We start from the raw sequence: 21,792 nt of genomic DNA, 5'->3' as shown, positions 1-21,792 counted from the left end.
AAATGACTCACACAGTGGAGTTCTTATAAAACATGATAGCAAGGCAAGTTCCTTTAGTACAACTGGATTTTAATATTTTCATGTGAAAGAGAGCCCATATCCTGTTTGTGTACGTTTAGCTCTATAAAATTCGAGTAACCTGTTTCCTAAATGTAGGTAGCGAGCCAAACTTCCTCTTATAATGTATACAGGAAATAACTGTATCTTCATTTTTCTGTCTGTTTTATACTAGAGAAGAAATGAAGTCTCTCCAGGAAGCACTACAAAGTCAACTTAAAGAAACATCAGAGAAAGCTGAGAAACACCAAGCTACTGTAAGTGCATTGTGTTCTTTATGCAATTATTTTGGAGCTGGAAAATCTTTTTTCAATCAATATGGAAAATTGCTCCTATGTAAAGTAAAAATGAAAGCAGAATAAAAAAGTATCAGTTATGACAATACTGATTTGGTTATTACATATCCCGAACAAATATTAATGTCACATTTAATCCTCAGGAGTCATCTAGTTTTCAATAAATGGTTCACCAATAGACAGAGGACATAAAGGATGCTGCCTCTCTAAGCATCCTGGCTTTTTGGATATTGTAATAAAATTGCACTGAAATTAAATTGAACTCTGCTGTTCTCTAAGCTACACTCATAACTACTGAATAGTAATATTTTAAGGGCAGGGTTATGCCATCTTTACTATTCAATAATTTATATTGACAATATCAATAATACACCCCTACAAAGTTAAGGGTTGAGCTACTCTGCAGATCTTTTTCAAAACAATGTTTCCTTTCCTGTCCTTTTTTAGCTCCTTCAATAAGTATTCACCAAAAGCAGAAACTAAGGCTTCTGAGGAAATTCTATCCATAGATTTCTGCTCTATTTTTCAGGTCCACCTTTGGCCCACATTCAGGGATTGGCCCTTATATATCTGTTTCTAGAACAGGAATCTGATTTAAAGCCTATTTGGTTCCTAAAAGAAGTGATGTTTCACAAAGGCCAACAGATCTTGAGAATGCTACTATTGATAATGAAATGAGTGTTATCTTGTAATTTCCAGAGCCCAGACAGAATCAATAGATCTTTTTAAAAAGTATGAAATGCTCAAAATATTTGTTCATATATATGTGAATATCTATGACACCTAATATGCATGTATAGAATGTGTTTATTTTCTATTTTATTTGCATCAAGTAGCATGTTTTTGAAGACAAATTTCTTACTACTGAAATTATTTTGTACAAATTTTGGTATATAATCATGCAGAAAACTGATTTTTCTTCCAATATGAAAAGTTTAAGCTAATTTAGCATTGAATAACTACATATTTCTTTACTTTTATCAATCACTAATTGAATATTTTCTGTTTGAAATACTATAAATATAAATGAATTTAGGGTTAAAATAAAGAACAGCTAAATTATAATTTCTCACTCTCTCTAAAGAGAAATATTTTACTTTGATTCCACAAGTATTTTGTTCAATTTCACATTAAGGACAGGTAATTCCTAAGCTGCCTCTGATTACACTTTGGATTTTTATTCCTTTTCCATAAAGATTAAAAAACACAATTCTGTTAAAAATGTATTATAGATGCTATGAGTTATAGTGGTACTTTTGCTTATTAAAACATAAAAAAGAAAGATGATGCATATTTGAATAAATTATAAATCAGCAAATATTTCTTGATCTAATTCTGTTTATTCAAGCATTGCAAGAGACATGAGCGTTTGTTTTTATCCCTAGCCTAGTAATGGAGGGGAATATCTTTCAGCACTGTGTTCCTCATGGGAAACCCTAGAACACAGCAAAGAAAAATAAACTTCCAAGTCTAACAAAACAATTAAGAATATTAATGACCAATGGATGCTTTTAGCTATTCTTATTTTTTGTGGCTTAATTTATGCTAAGTAACATAAAAATAAGTCAAAGCGAGACCCAACCTTAAAGTTTTTATTACCATTAAGAACAAAATGCCCCTGTTCTTCTATTCTTTATTTGTCTATAAATAAAAACTATTTTCTGTCTAGGAGAATTATTTCATAACTAGCTGCTACGAATATTTAAACTAAGGTTGTTAAAATCTGCTGGGATTCTAAACCAGTATTCTCAAAATCATAATATTTTTACATATTGTGAATATAGTGTAGGTAATAAGTATTAAGTGCTGCATTCACAAGTTTTTGTGTCTGTATTTAACATTTAAAGAATTATATACCTATATGCACCAATATACAAGCAGGATATGGAGAAAATATTGTATCCATGACAGTAAGCTATTAATAAAATTAATGCTTCAAGTAGTTCATAGCTTAAAGACAAATCTGTAATCTAAAAAAATTTCTAGGTTTAATAAATGATTAGGTAGAAATGGGCAAAACCATCTTATATGGGAGGCATATAGATATTTAATTTCAAATGACATTTAATACTTTCATGTAATATCATTGTTCATCAACAAATACCAACTCTCTACACAATGAGGTAATGAGTGTGTAGAATATTTGTCAGAAACCTGTGATGTCAAGCTTTCTTTGTGAAGTAATATGGTTAATACTATAGACACAATAATTCTTCTCAGGCATCTCATGGCTTTTCACCATCAAAATTGGTTGGTGTTTTTTGTAGCATATTAAGGGAAGATATGTCCTTATGGTTCAGCAAGGTGTGGGCATTAATAGGGTCTGTAAGGCTTTCAGTGAACCTTTAGCAAAGTCCTTAGGAAGGTCCAGGCACCTGTGGCTCATATCTGTGATCCTAGCTGTTCAGGATGTTGAGTTTCTTATTGTCCATAAACTACTCAGAAAAATCCTGTGGCTCAAGTGGTAGAATGCTAGTTCTTTTTTTTTTTTTCCATTGTGAAAATATCATACAGAGGGGTTGCAATTACATGGGCAAAATAACGAGTACATTTCTTATCAAGCATTGTTACCTCCTCCTTTGTTTCTCCTTCCCATGAGTGCTAGTCTTGAGCAAAAAGATACTCAGGGACAGAGCCCAGGCCCTGAGTTCAAGCCTCAGGACCAGCAAAAAAAAAAAAAAATCCAGAACCAGGTATTTCTGCACCTCCACTCACCCATCAACACAAACAAACATGTGCATGCATACACACACACACACACACACACACACACACACACACACACACAGTTGGAATAATAATTACGGAAACAGAAAGATTACACAATGAAGGGGGAAAAGTGTTAAGATTTATTTGGATTAGTATCTAAATTGCTCCTATTTTGGGGGAAAAAAACATGTTTTTTTCTCAAGCTTGGCCATCTGCTAAACTTATCTGAGAACATTTTAAGGACAGGTATTACTATACTACACCATAGAATCTATTTTAGTCCTAAGCCTTGAATTTCAGGACCTAAGTCCCTGAGGTTTTATGCTCAAGACTAGTGCTACCAGTTTGGTCACAACTCCACTTCTACATTTGTAGTTTTTCCTTTGTTGTTGTTGCTTTTTTAAAATGCATTTTTGTTGTAAAAATACTGTATAGTGGGGTTACAGTTACATGAGTAAGGTAATGAGTACATTTCCTATCAAGCATTGTTGCCTCTCCTTCATTTTTCCCCTACCATCCCTTCTCTCTCACCTCCACTCCCCACCAGCCCCCACCTAAATTGTAAAGTTTATTTCATTGTTACAATGGGTCAACCTATATCCCTATTTAAGCATTTTCCCTTCCCCTCTCCAAATTAGAGAAGATGCAGGGCACTGTATTTTTCTTTCTTGCTTTTGTTTCTAACATATTTATAATGTACCATGTGATTTTTGTTTGTTTGTTTTTTTGTATGTTCCTCCCCTACGGTATTTTTTTTTTTTTTTTTTTTTTTGGTGGTTAATTGGAGATAATAGTCTCAAGGACTTTTCTTCCCAGGCTGGCCTTGAGTAGTGAATCTCAGATCTCAGACTCCTGAGTAGCTAGAACTATATAATAAAAAATATAAAAGATATAGAAATAAGCTTAGAATGTATTTACATAATATTCTATTTATTTTCAGATTAATTTTTTAAAGACTGAAGTGGAAAGGAAAAGCAAAATGATCCGAGACCTCCAGAATGAGGTAAGATTTGTACCTCAGGAGATACGGAGAATACACACAATTGAACACACAAAATTTCAATAAGATTGGAGTATTTATCACAGGCTAACATGACATCCAATTACAGACTAATGGAGAGGAAATGAAAGGCTGAGAATTGCAAACACACACACACACACACACACACACACACACACACACACACACACAAAATAACATTATAATACTAAAGTTCTTCCTTTTTTTTCCTCCTGTAGTTATATTCTTCTTGGGCATGTATCCTCAAAGATCCTGACAAGGAAAACTAGCTGTAATTGTCTTCATGCTGTCAAGATACAATCTAGATTGTAAAATGTATTTAGGGCATAATCAAGCCATAACTGCTTTCATGGTAACCATAAACATGGAAGGAAATTATTATATAAAATGTGCTTTCTCAGGGCGTCCTATTTACTCAGTGAGCACTCTTTATTTCTGAACAAATCCTCCAGCCCCATTTTTAACTCATTATTTTTGAGATAAAGATTTACTTGTTTTTGTAGGCTTGGTCCTGGGCTCTTGATATACCTGTTTTATGCATCTCATCATTCATGAGATGATAGAGTGGACATGGTATCCAACTTCCATCTGCTCACAAGAATTTTCACAGATTTTATTGCCTGGGCTGGCCTGGAACTGGGACCTCTGAATCTCACCCTCCACACAATTTGAGATGACAGGTAGTTGCCACCCTGCATGGTTGAGTATGGGCTAACACACTTTTCTGTCTACATGGTATCCAACTTCCATCTGCTCACAAGGATTGTCACAGATTTTATTGCCTGGACTGGCCTGGAACTGGGACCTCTGAATCTCATGCTCCACATAATTTAAGATGACAGGTAGTTGCCATCCTGCACGGGTTGAGTATGGGCTAACACACTTTTCTGTCTAGACTGGCCTTGAACTGTGATCCTCCCATTCTCAGTGTCCCACATAACTAAGATTACAGGCAGGAGCCGCATATTCCTGACTGTAATGATAGTATTTCCATTAATTTTTGTATTTCCTATTTCCACCTTTTTCATCTGTATTGGATGCAATTAGTTAAACCAACACTATTTTATACTCAAAATCTCTGTGATTAGTCCCATTCTTTCACCTGCTTCTTTGGCTCATGAATCTCAGGACTCATTCTAATTCTGATCTACTAATCTGCCTCTTCAATCGCCAGCTATAAAGCTACTTAATCTTTTCATTTCGTGTTATATTGTCATTTAAAGAAGTTGGTGGAAGAAAAACATTGCCAGAAATGAAGTCACTGGTCTATATGCAGATTTTAAGTATTTACAAAAATCCATTGATTGGTACATGGGGATAGGAAGATTAGTAAATCATGTACTTTTAGAGGAATTGTAGGAATGATTGTTTTTGGTTATGGCAAAATACATCCCTTGGTCAGAAAGTATTACTAGACTATATAGAGACCTCATGTAATCACTAGGAGAAACAGGAATGTAGCTTGGATGCTAGCTCTCAGCAGTAAAATCTATTAGCACATTTCTGGCTTTATCTCAAGGACAGATGATCTCTGCCAGAATCTAGAAGCTAGCAACCTACAAGTCCTCTCCACACCTGCAGCATCCTCTACCACATACCACTACACCCAAAACATAGCTTGTCTTCTTATCTAACATGTTTCTGTATCCATATATAGCAAGGATCATGCCTACTTAGCTGAGAGAAAGTCATTTTCTATCCTATACCTGCAATGTTTTTTTTTAATTTATTTCTGTGATTTGTTTCTATGATCTTCGTCTCTCTACAGTTTTTTTTTTTTAATGGAAGTATGGATTTCAAGAATACTTTCCTAATGTAGAAACAAAAGCTTTTGTCAATAAAATACTATAGCACATGGCCAGCAGTTTAAGTTTCCAATAGGTGATCACTGAAGAAGAATGTGGAACAGTCCGAGACCAATCCAGAGTTCAGTATTTTCTGTTATAACACCACATGTGGATGTGGTGTCTTACCCATCTTTATATGGCGATCTTAGCTGTTTGTCTTGTATGTTTCCTCAACTAGATGCAGACTCTTGAATAAAAACCTTACTTTCCATATATTTCATAATCCACTGATTTCACACAATAGTCCACAGCTAGGAGTTTGTGAAAATACATTAACACCACATTTAAATCTGTTCTTAACCAAATGCATTAATTGAATTGAAGATATCTGAATACTACTTTCAGATTTGGAGATCAAATTTGATTTACTAATTTATTGTTTCTCTGATAAGGTTGTTTAGAAACACAATAATATCTAATCCCTGGTATTAAGATGTATCTGACAATTCTAAAGTGATCACAGTAACACAGTGCATTATCTGTATATCTGTATGTGTGCATGTGTATGTTTATTTGCATATGTGTACTTTCCCAGGAAAGAAAGGATAAGGTCTAGATTCTTTGAAGGAGTTTGAGACTGATACAAAAACAAAATATGAGTCAGTAATCACTGAAATGGAGGAAATGGTTGAAATTGTGTGTGTGTGTGTGTGTGTGTGTGTGTGTGTGTGTGTGTGTGTGCCAGTCTGGAGACATTAACTTGGGGACCTGGCCACTGTCTCTAAGCATTTTCTTTTGGTACAAGACTAACGTTCTACTACTTAAACCACAACCAGCTTTTGGGTAGTTAATTATATATAAGGTTCTCATGAATTTTCCTTCCTGGGCTGACTTTGGTCTACTATACTCAGATCTCTTTCCTGAGTATCTAGGATTATAGGTGTGAAGCCCCAGTGCCTGGCTCAAAACTCCAGTACATTTTAAGAAGAATGAGTATTTTGGTTCAATTCTTTGTAACTGTAAATCTCTTTAAGGTGAATTATTCCATCTTCTTGTCTCAGACACACTGAAAAGTGAAAAGGATGGGCAGTTTCGTAATGTGATAGAGTGCCTCAGGTCATCATTTTGACAATGGATTCTCATGCCTGCTTGCAGATGGATAGGCCGAAGAATTTGTGTCAAATATGTGCTAAGCCCAGAGCATGCTCAATATATTGTAAAAATGATTTCATCACAACATTTCCATTTGTTCCTGGTGATTTTTCTCTCTTAAGAAGTGATGCCTAGGAACTTTTTTTTTAATTGTGAAAATACCATGCAGAGGGGTTATAATTACATGGGCAAGGTAATCAGTACATTTCTTATTAAGCATTGTTGCCTCCTCCTTTGTTTCCCCTTCCCATCCCTTCCCATCTCCCACCCTCCCTCCCACCCCCCTCCCTCCCCACCCTGCACCAAAGCTGTAAAGTTCTATACAGCTTATCATTCTGATTCATTATTACACCTAAAATACTTACTATTACCAGTCCATATGAGCTTCTAAGGCTATTTTTTGAAATACCAAAGACAGAGTGGTTTAATATGTAAGAAAGTTACTCTCCTATACTTCTGTATGGTGGAGGTCCGAAACCACCATCAATAAGGCAGCTCTCTCCTCTACTAGCTGTAAAACAATCCTCTTTACTTCTTCCTGTCTCTCTACTATGGCATTCATTGGTTTTCAGTGGCATCCTCTGATCTCTGTTTCTGTCATCATATGGTTCCACTCCTTTTTTTTTCCTGATCTTTTTTTTTTATTGTGAAAATACTGTACAGAGGAGTTACAATTACATGGGCAATATAATGAGTACATTTCTTATCAAGCATTGTAGCCTCCTCCTTTGTTTCCCCTTCCCATCGCTTCCCATCCTCCCCCTGCTCTCCTACCTGATCCTCCCTGCTTCCTCCCCCCTCCCCCACCCCATCCTCCCTGCTTCCTCCGCCCCCACCCCCCCACCAAAGTTGTAAAGTTCGTTTTTGACATAACGACTTGTACATTTCATTGTTGCAATGGGTCCACGTGTACCCTTATTTAAACGTTTTGTTTTTCCCCTTCCCCTCCACAAATTATACCGACATCCAATACAGTGAAAGCAGGGGTTATACTGTGGGGGAGGGACATACAAAGCAACAAAGAAATAATCTTATAAATGTGTTAGAAACAATCGCATGAAAGAAAAAAAACATTTGAATACATACCTTAGGGTTAATTTCCCTAACATCACCTTATCTGACCTTTTCTGCTTGACTCAGACATATACTAGATATTGCAAATAAGGGAAACCATGGGACCTATGTTTCTTTGGGCCTGGCTTACTTCACTTAATATAATTTTTTCCAGATCTTTCCATTTCCTAACAAATGGGGCAATGTCATTCTTTCTGATGGAGGTATAGAATTCCATTGTGTATATATACCACATTTTCTTGATCCATTCATCTACTGAGGGGCATCTGAGTTGGTTCCATATCTTAGCCATTGTAAATAGTGCTGCAACAAACGTAGCCATGCTGGTAGCTTTAGTGTGGTCTTGTTTGTGATCATTTGGGTAAATGCCCAAAAGTGGGATTGCTGGGTCAGGTTTCATTCCTTATATGATCCATCAAGGCTATGATGATATTCCCACATGTACAAAGGTTCTATTTGTAAATGAATTTGCATTTGAAGGAGCCAACTAGACATGAATGTGTAGGAATGTTTGTCCACCAATTCTTTCATCAGTGGCATTTTGTACATTACTCAAAAAGAAAAGAAGTTTTTTTTTTTTTTTAAATGAGAAAAGGGAAAAAAATCTATGTAGTCTAAGTTTGTCATGAAAATGTTACATTATAGCTTACTTAGAAATATAACAATGAATTATTTTTACATTTATCCATTTCTACAACGAACACATTGCTTGATTCACAATATCATCTCAACATTCTATTAAATTCTAGAGAGGCACAAAAGCGTCTAAATATGAATTATACAAAACAGACTCTGATCATAAAAATGTATTCAACATTTAATAATAGATGAGATCTTTGACATATACAATATAAAATAATTACAAAATGACACAGAGTAAGTGCCATACCACAGGGATTAAAATAAGCTTTTTAGAACATCATGTCACAAAGATGCTAATAAGGACAGCAACCTATTCAGGTGTATTGGGTATTAAAGGCTTGGTCTTGCCTGTTAAAAGAATTAAAATTTATGACTACTCACTCACAACCAAGAAAGCAAACACATACACAAAACGTTGATTCTTCATAAGTTGCATATAGGTGAAAAAGAGTTTCTTTCTTTATTTATTTCTTTTCCTTCCTTCCTTCTTTCTTTCTTTCTTTCTTTCTTTCTTCCTTCCTTCATTTTTTTTCTTTTCAGTCAAGAGACTTGAATTCAGAACTCTGGGCCCGGGCATTGTCCCTGAGATCTTTTGCTCAAGGCTAGCACTCTACCAATTTGAGCCACAGGGTCATTTCTGATTTTCTGGTTGTTAATTAGAGATAAGAATCTCATAGACTTTCCAGCTCAGGCTGGCAAAAGAGATAGTTTATTTTTGTTTTTTGTTTTTAATTGTGAGGAATGAAGTTAATTTTGGTGTTTCCTTGTAGCTGAGTCCAATGTCAAGCCAATTTATTGCAAAGAATTTGTTTGTAAATCCCCAAATCAAAGCTATACATACCTGTTACAAGAAGGTTCTGGAAAGCTGATCTGATTGATAAAATCAAAGTGAAATTACATAGAATATATATATTCATATTCCATTCTTGGGGTTTGAACTCAGGGCCTGGCCTTTGGCTCAAGATTAGCACTCTACCACTTGAGCCACAAAGCCATTTCTAGCTTTTTCTGTTTATGTGGTTCTGAGAAATCGATCTCATGACTTCATGCATGCAAGGCAAGCACTCTACCATTAAACCACATTCCTAGCCAGAAAAATTAATTTTAATAAAGCACTTCTGTGATATACAAGTTTATCAACAACCTTTCTCATGATATTTTTTCCTAGACTATCAGAAGTGAGCCAAGGTAGTTGTCTGATGGATGCTTACAGAATCTACTTCAGATTCTGTTCTACTTAACATTAGAACATGTTAATTCTACTGAGTATTTTCCTGCTTAAAAATGCTGTCTAGATACCTACATAATGTAGAATCTTAGAAATCACTTAATTGAAGTTGTAGTACATCTGTTATTTTCCTTTTTTCCACTCTGGAGTAGCTAGTGATCTTTTCCAAAATTCAGGAAAGGGAGAATGTATTCTTTATTCTTGCATACTTTGTGAAAATTATTTCATATGTTTTATGTATTTTCAAGTACCTCTAATTTAATATGCAAGAAAACTTGTGTAAGACATTTGACAAATATTAGACTTAAAAAATGGAAACAGTTCTCATCACCTTAATGGTTGTTATTTGTTTCTAAGGTAAATTAATTCATCAATAAATTGTGCTAAGCATGACTAAACATTTGCTTAATAATGGTCTTAAAAAAATAAGCCAAATGCTGAGCATTCATGGCTCATGACTCTAATTTAATCTACTCAGGAGGCTGAGAATCACGGTTCAAAGCCAGACTCTTCAATTAGTTACCAAAAAAAAAAAAAAAAAGCTTTCAGTGGAGCAAGGTACAAGTGATAGAGCACTAACTTTAAGCAAAAACTAAAAAGTGAAAAAGCACTAACTTTGAGCAAGGAAAACTCCCAGGCCCTAAATTCCATCCCTAAGACCAGCACCAGAAAATTAGTTAATTAATTAATTAAAACAGCTAAAAATTCCATAAATAAAAATACCTAGGTAAAATGTGACTGTCTCATTCAACTCTATGATCACATACAATAATCCGAAGTATTTCTTTGCACAAATTTGACTAACAAACTACCTAAATCATTTATTTTCTACTTAAAGCATAACCTCATTAGAGAATCTTTTCCATTTTCCTAAGCAGTCAGTTCCCAAAAGAGTTCCTGAAATGCTGGGATAGTTGCAATGGCCAGGGAAATAGACAACTGGATTTGCCATATCTTAGACAAATTTCTTTCTTTGTGTAGAATGGATTTAATTCTGTTCAAACCTCAATTGTTTTCCCATTAGTCATAAGGGTGGTTAGATCCTGGATTGATAAAAGGAGATCATAAACCATTAAATGCTTCTAATTCTCCCCAATCATAGAGAGTAAGTTATAGTTGAATGATTTCTTATAACATCTTTTTGTTAGCAGTGTTCTCTTAACCACAATGCCATCTCAATCTAAATGTAAATTTACTCTTCTCATTGTACATTCATTTGACACATTCAGATTCTTTGTTAAGATGGTACCTAGGAAGGTCTTGTCACACAACATCCAGGAAAAGATCATCTTCATCTTTTTTTCTAAAAATAAAATGGGAAAGTTGCTTTCATTCCTCATACATGCCTTACAGTAAAGCCTGGATTTATTCACAGAATTTTTATATGCAATTTTGACTAAGTGTGATCCAAAAGAATTAATAAAAAATCAAAGGGAATTTCCCAAACAAAATATTAAATTTCCATGTGTATGACACAAAATTTAGCTGATCGGGAGTTCTCAATCTGTTGACAGGTTATTCTGCCACCCCAGCCTTCCAGGTACTGGGTCTATAGTTGTATGCCTGGCTATATAGTTTATTAAACTCTAGTTGGGAGTGTGGATGGCTCACAACTGTAATCCTAGCTACTCAGGAAGCTAAGATCTGAGGATAATAGTCCAGCTTGGGCAGGAAAGTTTGTGAGACTCTTATCTCCAATATACCACCAGAAAATCAGAAGTGGTGCTGTCACTCAAAGTGGTAGAATGCTAGCCTTGAGAACCAAAAGCTCAGGGAGAGAGCCCAGGCCCTGAGTTAAAGCCCCACAATAGACTAAATTAATTAATTAATTAACACTAGTTGGTTCAGACCACATAAAACATTTCTTGTTGTTTCATTATCCATAGCTTTTATGTAAGGAACTGAGACATAGAAAGTTAATGTGAAGGGTAAACAAAGGAGGAGGCTGCAATGCTTGGTAAGAAATGTACGCATTATCTTGCCCATGTAATTGTAACCCCTCTGTACAGTGTGTTCACAAAAAATTAAAATTAAAATTAAAAAAAAAAGAAAGTTAAATCCTAAAGTCAACCAGAGCTGGGCACCGGTGGCTCACGCCTGTAATCCTAGATACTCAGGAGGTTGAGATCTGAGGATCACAGTTCAAAGACAGCCCAGACAAGAAAGTCTGTGAGAGTCTTATCTCCAAAAACCACTAGAAAACCAGAAGTGGAGCTGTGGCTCAAACGGTAGAGTGCTCGTCTTGAGCTGAAGAGCACAGGGACAGCGCCCAAAGCCAGAGTTCAAACCCCACGACCTTACAAAAAAAAAAAAAAAAAAAAAAGTCAACTAGGTACTAAGGTTTGTAAACTGACTACAGAAGAATTGAATATCTTATTTTATTAAAATTCTATATTGTAAATCCAAGTTACAGTTTTCAATTCTTAGCTTTTTTTCTATATACAGCCTAGTTTTTAAAATGCTTCCATTTTTTTAAACATAATTACAACAGCTCATTTTCCCTCTAGTCAGTATTGAATTCACTTTGATATACTTCAAAGAGGCTAGTCATATGATCTATAATGATGTAATACTAGACTAATTTCAAACTCATAGAACTGTAGATATTATTTAATCTGTGCACTCTTAGGAGATTAAAAATAGCTTGAATTTACTCCACCTGATCCTCAAACACAGTATTTCATTTCTTTCTAATTTATGTCTGAATGTGGCAGAAAACAGCAAAAGATGGAGTAAATTTCCTCTATTACTCACTGAGATTTGTTTTCAAAGACATTTCCTTTACTTATAATTATTATCTATTAATTGTAGAAAATGTTGGGTTTCATTGTCCAATAATTGTTTTAGTCATAGATAAGACAATTTTTCAATCAGGTTTCTTTTCTTTTTCTTTTTGTTCTAGTACAGAGACTTGCACTCAGGGCTTGGTGTCTTTACTTAACTTTTTCTGTTATACTTCTACTTCTTGCTTTTGACTGGTTAATTGAAGATAAAAGTCTATGTCTCCAAGGCTGGCTCAAATCTTGATCCTCAGATCTCAGCCTCCTGAGTACCTCAGATTACAGTGTGAATGCAAGGCATCTGGTCCCATTTTCAGTTTCTATAACAACTATGAACCTTTTAACAGGCCATAGCTACACAAACTAAAATTGCATTAAACTTGCAAATGAGTTACTGTCTTACAGAAAGAAATTTTTGGTGCATTAAGAACATTCTAAGCAAAGCACATTCTACATATAAAATTAAATCACTGATTTGATCCAAAGTTGACATTTAACTCAGAATTTTAATCTCTACCTTAACCACTATTATTTTTGAAATAGGTATCTTTCCCAATGATTCTAAATTTTAATGTGCCTCCACAGCACCTTGGAATCTTGTAAAATTGAAATTTTGGTGAAGGCTAGGTCTTGGGTTTCTAAGTTTCTACCAAGTTCCAAAGTGATGTATGTATGTATGCATATGTATATGCATATATATAATAGTACACATATATCTCCTGTTATAATATGTGATCTATTTGTATATATTTCTTTTCTCCCTTTCAGTCATCATTATCACTATCATCATTTTCATTGAGTAATTTGTTATACATTACATAGTCCCTACTAAGTAATTATATATATGTATGTATAAATATACATATATAGTTGATTGTTTTATGATTAACATTTTAAAATAAAAATATCTTACCAAAATGAGAATTTAAAACTCTTTACTATTTGATCAGGCAAAAGGTTTATAATTGCCATCTATTTGTACAAATGTCTCTTATTGAATTATCAATGTTTATTCTAGTGTGATCAGAAAATAATACATTTTAGATAGTTTTGAAAATTTCAGCCCTTGATTTATGCCTTCAAATTATGAGAAGAATGTATGCCTATATCTAGCAGCATCTCTATAAAAGGTAACATGATATAAGAGATCAAAATTGTACAAAGGAAAATGAAACTATTATTAATGTTCAGAGAAATGCCTATTTACATGTCCTGAAAAGAACCCATCATGAGATTATCATCTAACCAGAGTTAGAATGAAGATAACAAAAATGTCAAAAACTAACCAATGCTGCATGGATCCAGAGAAATGGGGACTATCATACACTGATGATAGGGATGTGTACAATAGTCACTATGGAGAACAGGATGGGGGCTTAAAACCTTAAAATAAAAACTGGGGGCTGGGAAAGTGGCTCAGCAGTAGAGTGCTTGCCTTGCATGCATGAAGCCTTGGATTTGATTCCTCAGCACCACATAAGTGAAAAAAGCCAGAAGTGGCACTGTGGCTCAAGTGGTAGAGCACTAGCCTTGAGCTGAAGAGCTGAGGGACAGCACCCAGGCCCAGAGTTCAGGCCCCATGACTGGCAAAAAGAAAAAAAGAAAGAAGAAAATAAAATAAAAAAATAAAAACTGGAATTACAGCTCAGTGATTGTACCTTTCCTCAAAAGTAAACCCTTGACTTTAGTCCCAGCATTGTAAGAAACAAATCTAAATGTCGAAATACTAGAAATACTACTACTGGGACTATATACAAAGATGAGCTCTGCTTCTCAGTGAGAAACCTGTATCACCATATTTATGCCATCCGTATTTATAGTACCCCAGACATGGATTAAACTATATCTATTCATTCTGCAAATAAATGAGTAAAGAAAATGTGGCACATATACTGTGGAACATGATTTAGCAATAAACAAATGGAATTGTCATTTCAGCAGCACAGGCCACTTGTAGAACATGGCTTAAGTGAAATAATCTAAAGAAAGAGTACAACACGTTCTCATTTATAAGGAGTAGTTTAAAAATGTTGATCTCATAGAAAAGAACAGATTAATGATGGTCAGAGGTTAGAAAGAAAGACTAGAGGTAAAAATGCTATTTACTCTGGTGTAACAGTAGATATTATATGCATGCGCCACATTGTCACAATGCACACCATGAATTTACCCCATCACAGTGGCAATTAAAAATCACCGCCTCTGCCACTGCCACCTGGTGGCAAGCATTACACCTACACCCGGTCTTCATCTTTACCCAACCCAGTAAATTAGACAATACATGGTCTGAAGTGGGAGGAAAATGGAAGGAGATAGAAATACATTATCGACTCTTCAAGTGGTTAAATGTCAGAGCTAGAAAAGAGTGGAAAAGTAAGTAGGCATCAATTGTTCCTCTCCTTCTCAGGTGCTCTTCTAACTATGCCTGCTCTTCTCCCACTCTCAAAACTATAGTCTTGAAAAACAAAAAAAGTGACCCTAACAGCCTAAGTAAGTGTGTTTTTAAAAATCATCTGCAATGTACATGTGAATGTCAATTGGCTAAGCTCTCTGTTCTTGCTGGTGGTGAAAGACAGCAATCTCATCTTTGCTTTTTTTTTTTTTTTTTTTTTTGAAAAAAAGCAATTCTGTTGTGTTAAATGTTGCACCCATGTACTTCTCTCTTAGATAACTTTAAATAGTGTTAAACACAGCATAGAACTACTTCTCTGGGCTTTAATTAATATTGCATTTTTCAAATAAGACTGACACTTTTATTATTGTTCTCAAAATTCAAGCTTATTGAAGTATACACAATAAAAGATAAGGTAATCAATTGATATTTTTATCCAAATAAGATTCAAATACACAGTAAATTAGAGAAATAATCATCCATAAATATATACTGTCCTAGTATGCAACTTGAGTTTCCCGTTTCCAAAAACGGGGCACATTTTCTTACATAGTAAAAGCTGCATATTTGACCCCTGGAAAATAGTTGTCTGGAAGCAAGCTTTATTTTCAAGCCATGCTATAGGGCTTAAATTTACTGCTCAGAGATAATCTTAAGAGTTCCTATATTTCATTCATAGTCCATCCAGGTTTAAGAATACAAATATTGTAGTCCTTACTCAACCGGACTATTTTATCTACTGTCTACTTCTCCCTGTCATGCTTTGTTCCTGATTTAAAATAAGATGCTGTGATGAAAATGACCACCTGTCTACCAATGTTTGTTTCTATTTGGTAATTTAACATGAGTTTGAGGTGAAAATCTGAATTTACTTGGTCATGGACTATGTTTCTTAGCATGTGATTTTGGTTAGACAGAGCCACACGATGGAGTTATGGCCAAACAATATGAACATAAATCTCAGTACATAGGTATATGAATGAGGAAAAACTGTAATTGCTAAGGTTAGTGTTTTTTACTAGCTAGCCAATATTAATTTCTAGTCACTATACATAACTTCGTTTTAAACTAGAAACACTTTGCATATCTGAAATCATGCTAGTATTGACAAGCTATTTTTTCCTTATTTATTTTATGCTTACCTTCAAGCTAGTTAATACATTGCTTCCATATCTGAGTCTAATCTAATCTAATGTGTAGGATAATTTGACTCATCCTTATAAACCTCCACATACTCCTAGTCTCAGCTACAGTTCTGTCTCTGAGTCCCAATAGCATGCTTTACTTCTCATACTTTGAGAGAGATGACACTGAGATACAATGTTTATCAGAAAAGGGGCCAAGAATACGTTCTTAACAAATTCCCATTTTCTAAGAGTGTGATATATAGTTCATTCTTAATAAATAGCTAATACCTAGACTGACTTCTCTCTCCCACTATCACTTTGTTTTGCCTTTCTCTCTCTCTCTCCCTCACTTTTCCTCATTCCTCCTCCATTCATTCTGCCTTGTGTGTGGTAGGAATGAAGGAGTGATTATTTTTCTCTGAGCTGGATGGATCAGCATTCAAGGAGATAGAGTTAAAATAACCATATTATTAGAAAGGAGATTTCCTCACTGATTATTTTTTCTGAAAATACTACCATTTAAACTTGAGACTATTACTAAACTACTTTATGCTTGATTTGTTGTGAATCAACAAGGCATAGAACAGCATTTATGTAAACAGATACAGAACTTTCTTTTCTCACTGGTGCTGAGGATAAATCTCTAAGAACTCTAAAAGTCCTGTAAATTGGTTTACCATCTATCTTGCTATTCTAATCTTTCTGTCTATTCAGTTTGTGAGTGATTAATTCTTATCATTTAAAAAATTCCAATAAAATGATGCAGAATCTTTAAAGCTTTCCTTTAGGAAAAATGTTGACAAGACTATATTCTGTAATATGTTGTTATCTGCACTTATTTAGTGATCTTAGTTATGTGATAATATTTCTCTTAGAAGTCATTTTCTTCCATTCTTTAGACATTGCTTTTTGATATTGGTGCAAAAAAGAACAACTTTTTTTCTTTTTTTAAAAAACATTTTCTTTTTTTATTGTGAAAATACTGTACAGAGGAGTTACAATTACATGGGCAAGATAATGAGTACATTTCTTATCAAGCATTGTAGCCTCCTCCTTTGTTTCCCCTTCCCATTCCATCCTCCCCTACCCCCCCACCCAACCCTCCTCCCCGCCACCAAGGTTGTAAAGTTGGTTTTTGACATAACAACTTGTACGTCTCATTGTTGCAATGGGCCCACCTGTATCCTATTTAAACAATTTGTTTTTTTCCCTTCCCCTCCACAAATTATAACAACATCAAATACAGTGAGAGCAGGAGTTATACTGTGGGGGAGGGACATACAAAGCAACAAAGAAATCATCTTATAAATGTGTTAGAAACAATGGCATGAAAGAAAAAATATTGAATACATATCTTAGGGTTCATTTCCCTAACATCAACTTAACTGACTTTTCTGCTTGACTCAGACATATACTAGTTATTGCAAATAAGGGAAACCATGGGACCTATGTTTCTTTGAGCCTGGCTTACTTCACTTAATATAATTTTCTCCAAGTCTTTCCATTTCCTAACAAATGGGGCAATGTCATTCTTTCTGATGGAGGCATAGAATTCCATTGTGTATATATACCACATTTTCTTGATCCATTCATCTACTGAGGGGCATCTGGGTTGGTTCCATATCTTAGCTATGGTAAATAAGGCTGCAATAAACATAGTCATGCTGGTAGCTTTAGTGTGGTCTTGTTTGTGAACATTTGGGTAAATGCCCAAAAGTGGGACTGCTGGGTCATAGGGGAGCTCTATGTGGAGTCTTTTGAGGAACCTCCATACTCCTTTCCAAAGTGGTTGAACAAGTTTACACTCCCACCAGGTCATGGGCCTTGAACTCTGGGCTTGGGCACTATCCCTCAGCTCTTCAGCTCAAGGTGAGCACTCCACAGCTTGAGCCACAGCAGCTCTTCCAGTTTTCTAGTAGTTTATTGGAGATAAGAGTCTCACTGACTTTCCTGCCCTTGCTAGCTTTGAACCATGATTCTCAGATCTCGCCTCCTGAGTAGCTAGAATTACAGGGGTGAGCCACCAGCCCCCCGTCAAGAGCAACTGTTTATCTGCTTCTCTCAAAGCCAGGTGACTTCATTATCTCTAACTTGTTGTTTATTTTCCCAAAGCTGCCTTTGTAAAGAGCCATGAAGTTGAACATTGAGAGTCATCTGTCCAAAGAGGGCAGTAGTGAGTTAGTGACAATTGGAACAAGATCTCTTGCAAGAGTCTATTACCCACACACAAAGTTGAAGTCTGAAAATAAATAAATAAATAAATGCATTTAGTGTGTCACTTTCTCATCGAAAATCATATTTTTGAATATATAAATGCACGTGATGAAGTGTGTAACATGTAAGCTTGACATAAATGCAGCATTATAAATGTGTATAACACACATACATATATATTTGCCTATATAACTATCTATTCATGCATATATGATGCATCTGTATGTATCTAGACATTAGATGGAATTCATTTGCAAGCAGCCTTTATGGATGTCAACTGAACTTGTTCCGAATTATGAAATATCTTTGTGAAAACACAGAACACATGAATTCTCCGTTCAATTGTTCCATGAATCACTGACCACTCCTCCATCATACCTCGTTCAAGCTAATTTATCCATGAAAGACCTCTGCTCTGGTGTTTGAGAACCTATTGTGTAACTAGTTGGTTTTTATCATGTATTCAGAGGTGGCACAGAGCTCTTTACTGTGACCTTTCCAGTTTGCTGTCTACTTTTGATTTCATTGCTTTCCTAATATTCTAGGTTTCTGAGGACCTTCTATTTTATTGTTATTGTTCTTTGTGTGTATGTACCTGTTCTGTGGCTAGAACTCAGAGTCTGGTCACTGTCCCTGTGCTTTTCGGCTCAAGTCTATCTAGTGCTCTACCACTTGAACCACAGCTCCATGTCTGGCATGTTTTAGGTGCTTAATTGGAGATGAGTGTCTCTTGGACTTTCTTGCCCAGGCAAGATTTGAAGAGTGTTTTTCAGATCTCAGTTCTGGATATCAGGACTACAGGGTTGAGCCACCAGTGATGGTATTTTTTGAATTATCACTAAGAAGCATTAAGAAGTTGTACAAAGGAGTTTCAATTCAACATGTCACATCATAAATGCAATGAATTGTGATCAATAGCTTCCCTTCCATTATGCTTCCCCATTTATCCCAACTCCATCCATTCACTCAAGTTATTGGGTTCTGTCTTCATTTATGTCCATTGGGTATTTTGATTGTTTTTGTCCATTCTTCCTACATCTCTCTTCTTGCTTTGAACTTCTTCCCCTGACTGCATGTGTTCTGTAAGTTAGTCATTTGAAGGAGTTCTGCCATTGAAATCTTTCCCAGAAAGTATGCTTTTGTTCAATATAATTAGAAAGCAGCTTTGTTCTTGTTTTAATTAACCTTTGAGAGCTTTGAAATGAATCTTTCATTCTAATGCTGCCCAATCATTTCTTCCACATATAGAAAAGTACACGCAGCCCTTGTGACCTATCTTTCTTACACTTCTACATTCAAAGATCTGAAATTTTAACTAAGACTAATGATCGTTTAAATAGGGATACAGGTGGACCCATTGCAACAATGAGTTGTACAAGTCGTTATGTTGAAAACGAACTTTACAACCTTGCTGGGGGGGGGGGCGGGGAGGGGGAGAGCCAGGGGGGCAGGGGGGGGGGGGGAAGATGGGAAGAGATGGGAAGGGGAAACAAAGGAGGAGGCTACAATGTTTGATAAGAAATGTACTCATTATCTTGCCCATGTAATTGTAACCCCTCTGTACAGTATTTTCACAATAAAAAATATTAACAAAAAAAGATAATAGAGCAAAAAGTGTTTAATACAATTACTAGAAATCTGTGAAGTCTATGCTAGGATTTTTATTTTCTATTCTTTACAGCCACGAAGCAAACACTAAAAATCCCTTATGTACTGAAAAATGTAATAATGTGATAGTTAAGTTTGGACATCAAATATTAACCCAAAACATGCAAAAAAATGCTATTGTTCAAACAAAGTATATGTGGCTCTAAAATCTAGATGTATGATTAACAGAATACACTTGTCTATTTAAATTATGGCCACATCTCCACCCCCCCCTCCACTCACAAGTAGCAATACTATTTATTTATTTATTGTCAGTCCTGGAGCTTGAACTCTGGCCTGAGCACTGTCCCTTGAGCTCTTCAGCTCAAGGCTAGCACTCTACCACCTGAGCCACAGCGTCACTTGCTGTTTTCTGAGTGCTTTATTAGAGATAAGAATCTCATGGTCTTTCTTGGCCAGGCTGGCTTTGAACCATGATCCTCAGATCTCAGTCTCCTGAGTAGCTAAGATTACAGGAGTGAGCCCCCGGTGACCAGCCTACAATATTATTCTTCTACTACTGCTGTGAGTTCACTACTCATCTTGGTTTCTGGTTCAGCCAGCAAAGTATGTAAACTAATATACAAGACATCCCTTACAGTGGTTTCCATGACTTACAGGTTCCATTCCTTCTCCCCGTTGTTAATAAAAGATTGTAGCTTCCTGAGTCCTGATAGGCTATCCACTTTTTGAATTAAATATTATCCCTTGCTTTAACTGTCAAATTTTAGATAACTTAATATTTATCTTAGTATTTTTCTTTGATGACCAGTGTCCCACATGGAGCTTATCCTCACAGTGAACGGGGTTACGTTGTTCATTAGAATTGCTGATGTACCAGTTGTTGCTATTTTAATCTTTCATAGATTCAAATTTTGAGTTTCAAGTATAAAACTACTCAGCTTCAGGGGTGTATCACTGCTTCAGATTCCCCTTGGGACGTTCTTTACTCCAATTTTGGTATGAGGAGCAGGAAATATTTCTTTCTTTCCTCAACTTCCTTGCTTTACTTTATTTTGTTATACTAAGATACATTCGTATTAAACTTTTGAAACAAAGATTATTCCTTTGCAAATTATTTATATCTATATGTCTACATAATCCTGCGGTCTAAAACCGTAATCTAAATTCTTTTCTCTGTAAACTGGCTCTGTTAAGGTTGGCACCTGCAAATATCTGTGTGTGTACTCCTCTCACAGATGGAGTGCAATGAAAAGATTTTTATAGATCTTCTGAATATCAGCTGTAAATCTCGACTAAATCTTGCCAAAGAAATATTGCACCAGACAAAATTAAACAGACATGGGAATCTTTTACTCACTAATATTAGTGTCATGGAGAATCTTTGCTAGAATAGATTCTAAACTCAACCCTGCTGAAACAAGGCAGGTAAGTTGTTAATCATTGAAGTGAGTATGAAAAAGGGATTAAAGAAAGATTGATTGATGTGATTTGCCCTATAGATTGAGTTATTTCTTAAGAGATAAATGTTTTGCTTGCTGAAAAGGCCACATATGGTTGATAATTACTGCTTGAGATGTTTAGTTCCTACTGGCCCAGTGAAACTGGTCATCTTTCTTGGCTACATTTCTAAGAGGTGGCTCTCAGGTACTTGAGGAAGATATTTTTTCAACTGAAAATGTGGCAGAAGGATTTAAAGAAAAGA

General features: G+C 35.4%; 1 protein-coding gene across 1 annotated transcript in view; it reads left to right on the top strand.

Moving 5' to 3' along the window:
* The window catches only part of Luzp2 (leucine zipper protein 2), a 363,177-nt gene that overhangs the window by 155,252 nt on the left and 186,133 nt on the right, over positions 1 to 21,792 (top strand). The window contains exons 4-5 of the mRNA XM_042691597.1: positions 233 to 314; positions 4,003 to 4,065. Of these exons, the coding sequence (XP_042547531.1) occupies positions 233 to 314; positions 4,003 to 4,065 (145 nt within the window). The remainder of the gene's footprint in view (positions 1 to 232; positions 315 to 4,002; positions 4,066 to 21,792) is intronic.

This window comes from Dipodomys spectabilis, unplaced genomic scaffold, assembly GCF_019054845.1.
Source record: "Dipodomys spectabilis isolate Male_0828 unplaced genomic scaffold, ASM1905484v1 ptg000145l, whole genome shotgun sequence".
Taxonomy (NCBI): domain Eukaryota; kingdom Metazoa; phylum Chordata; class Mammalia; order Rodentia; family Heteromyidae; genus Dipodomys; species Dipodomys spectabilis.
This window is presented reverse-complemented; position numbering and strand designations above follow the sequence as displayed.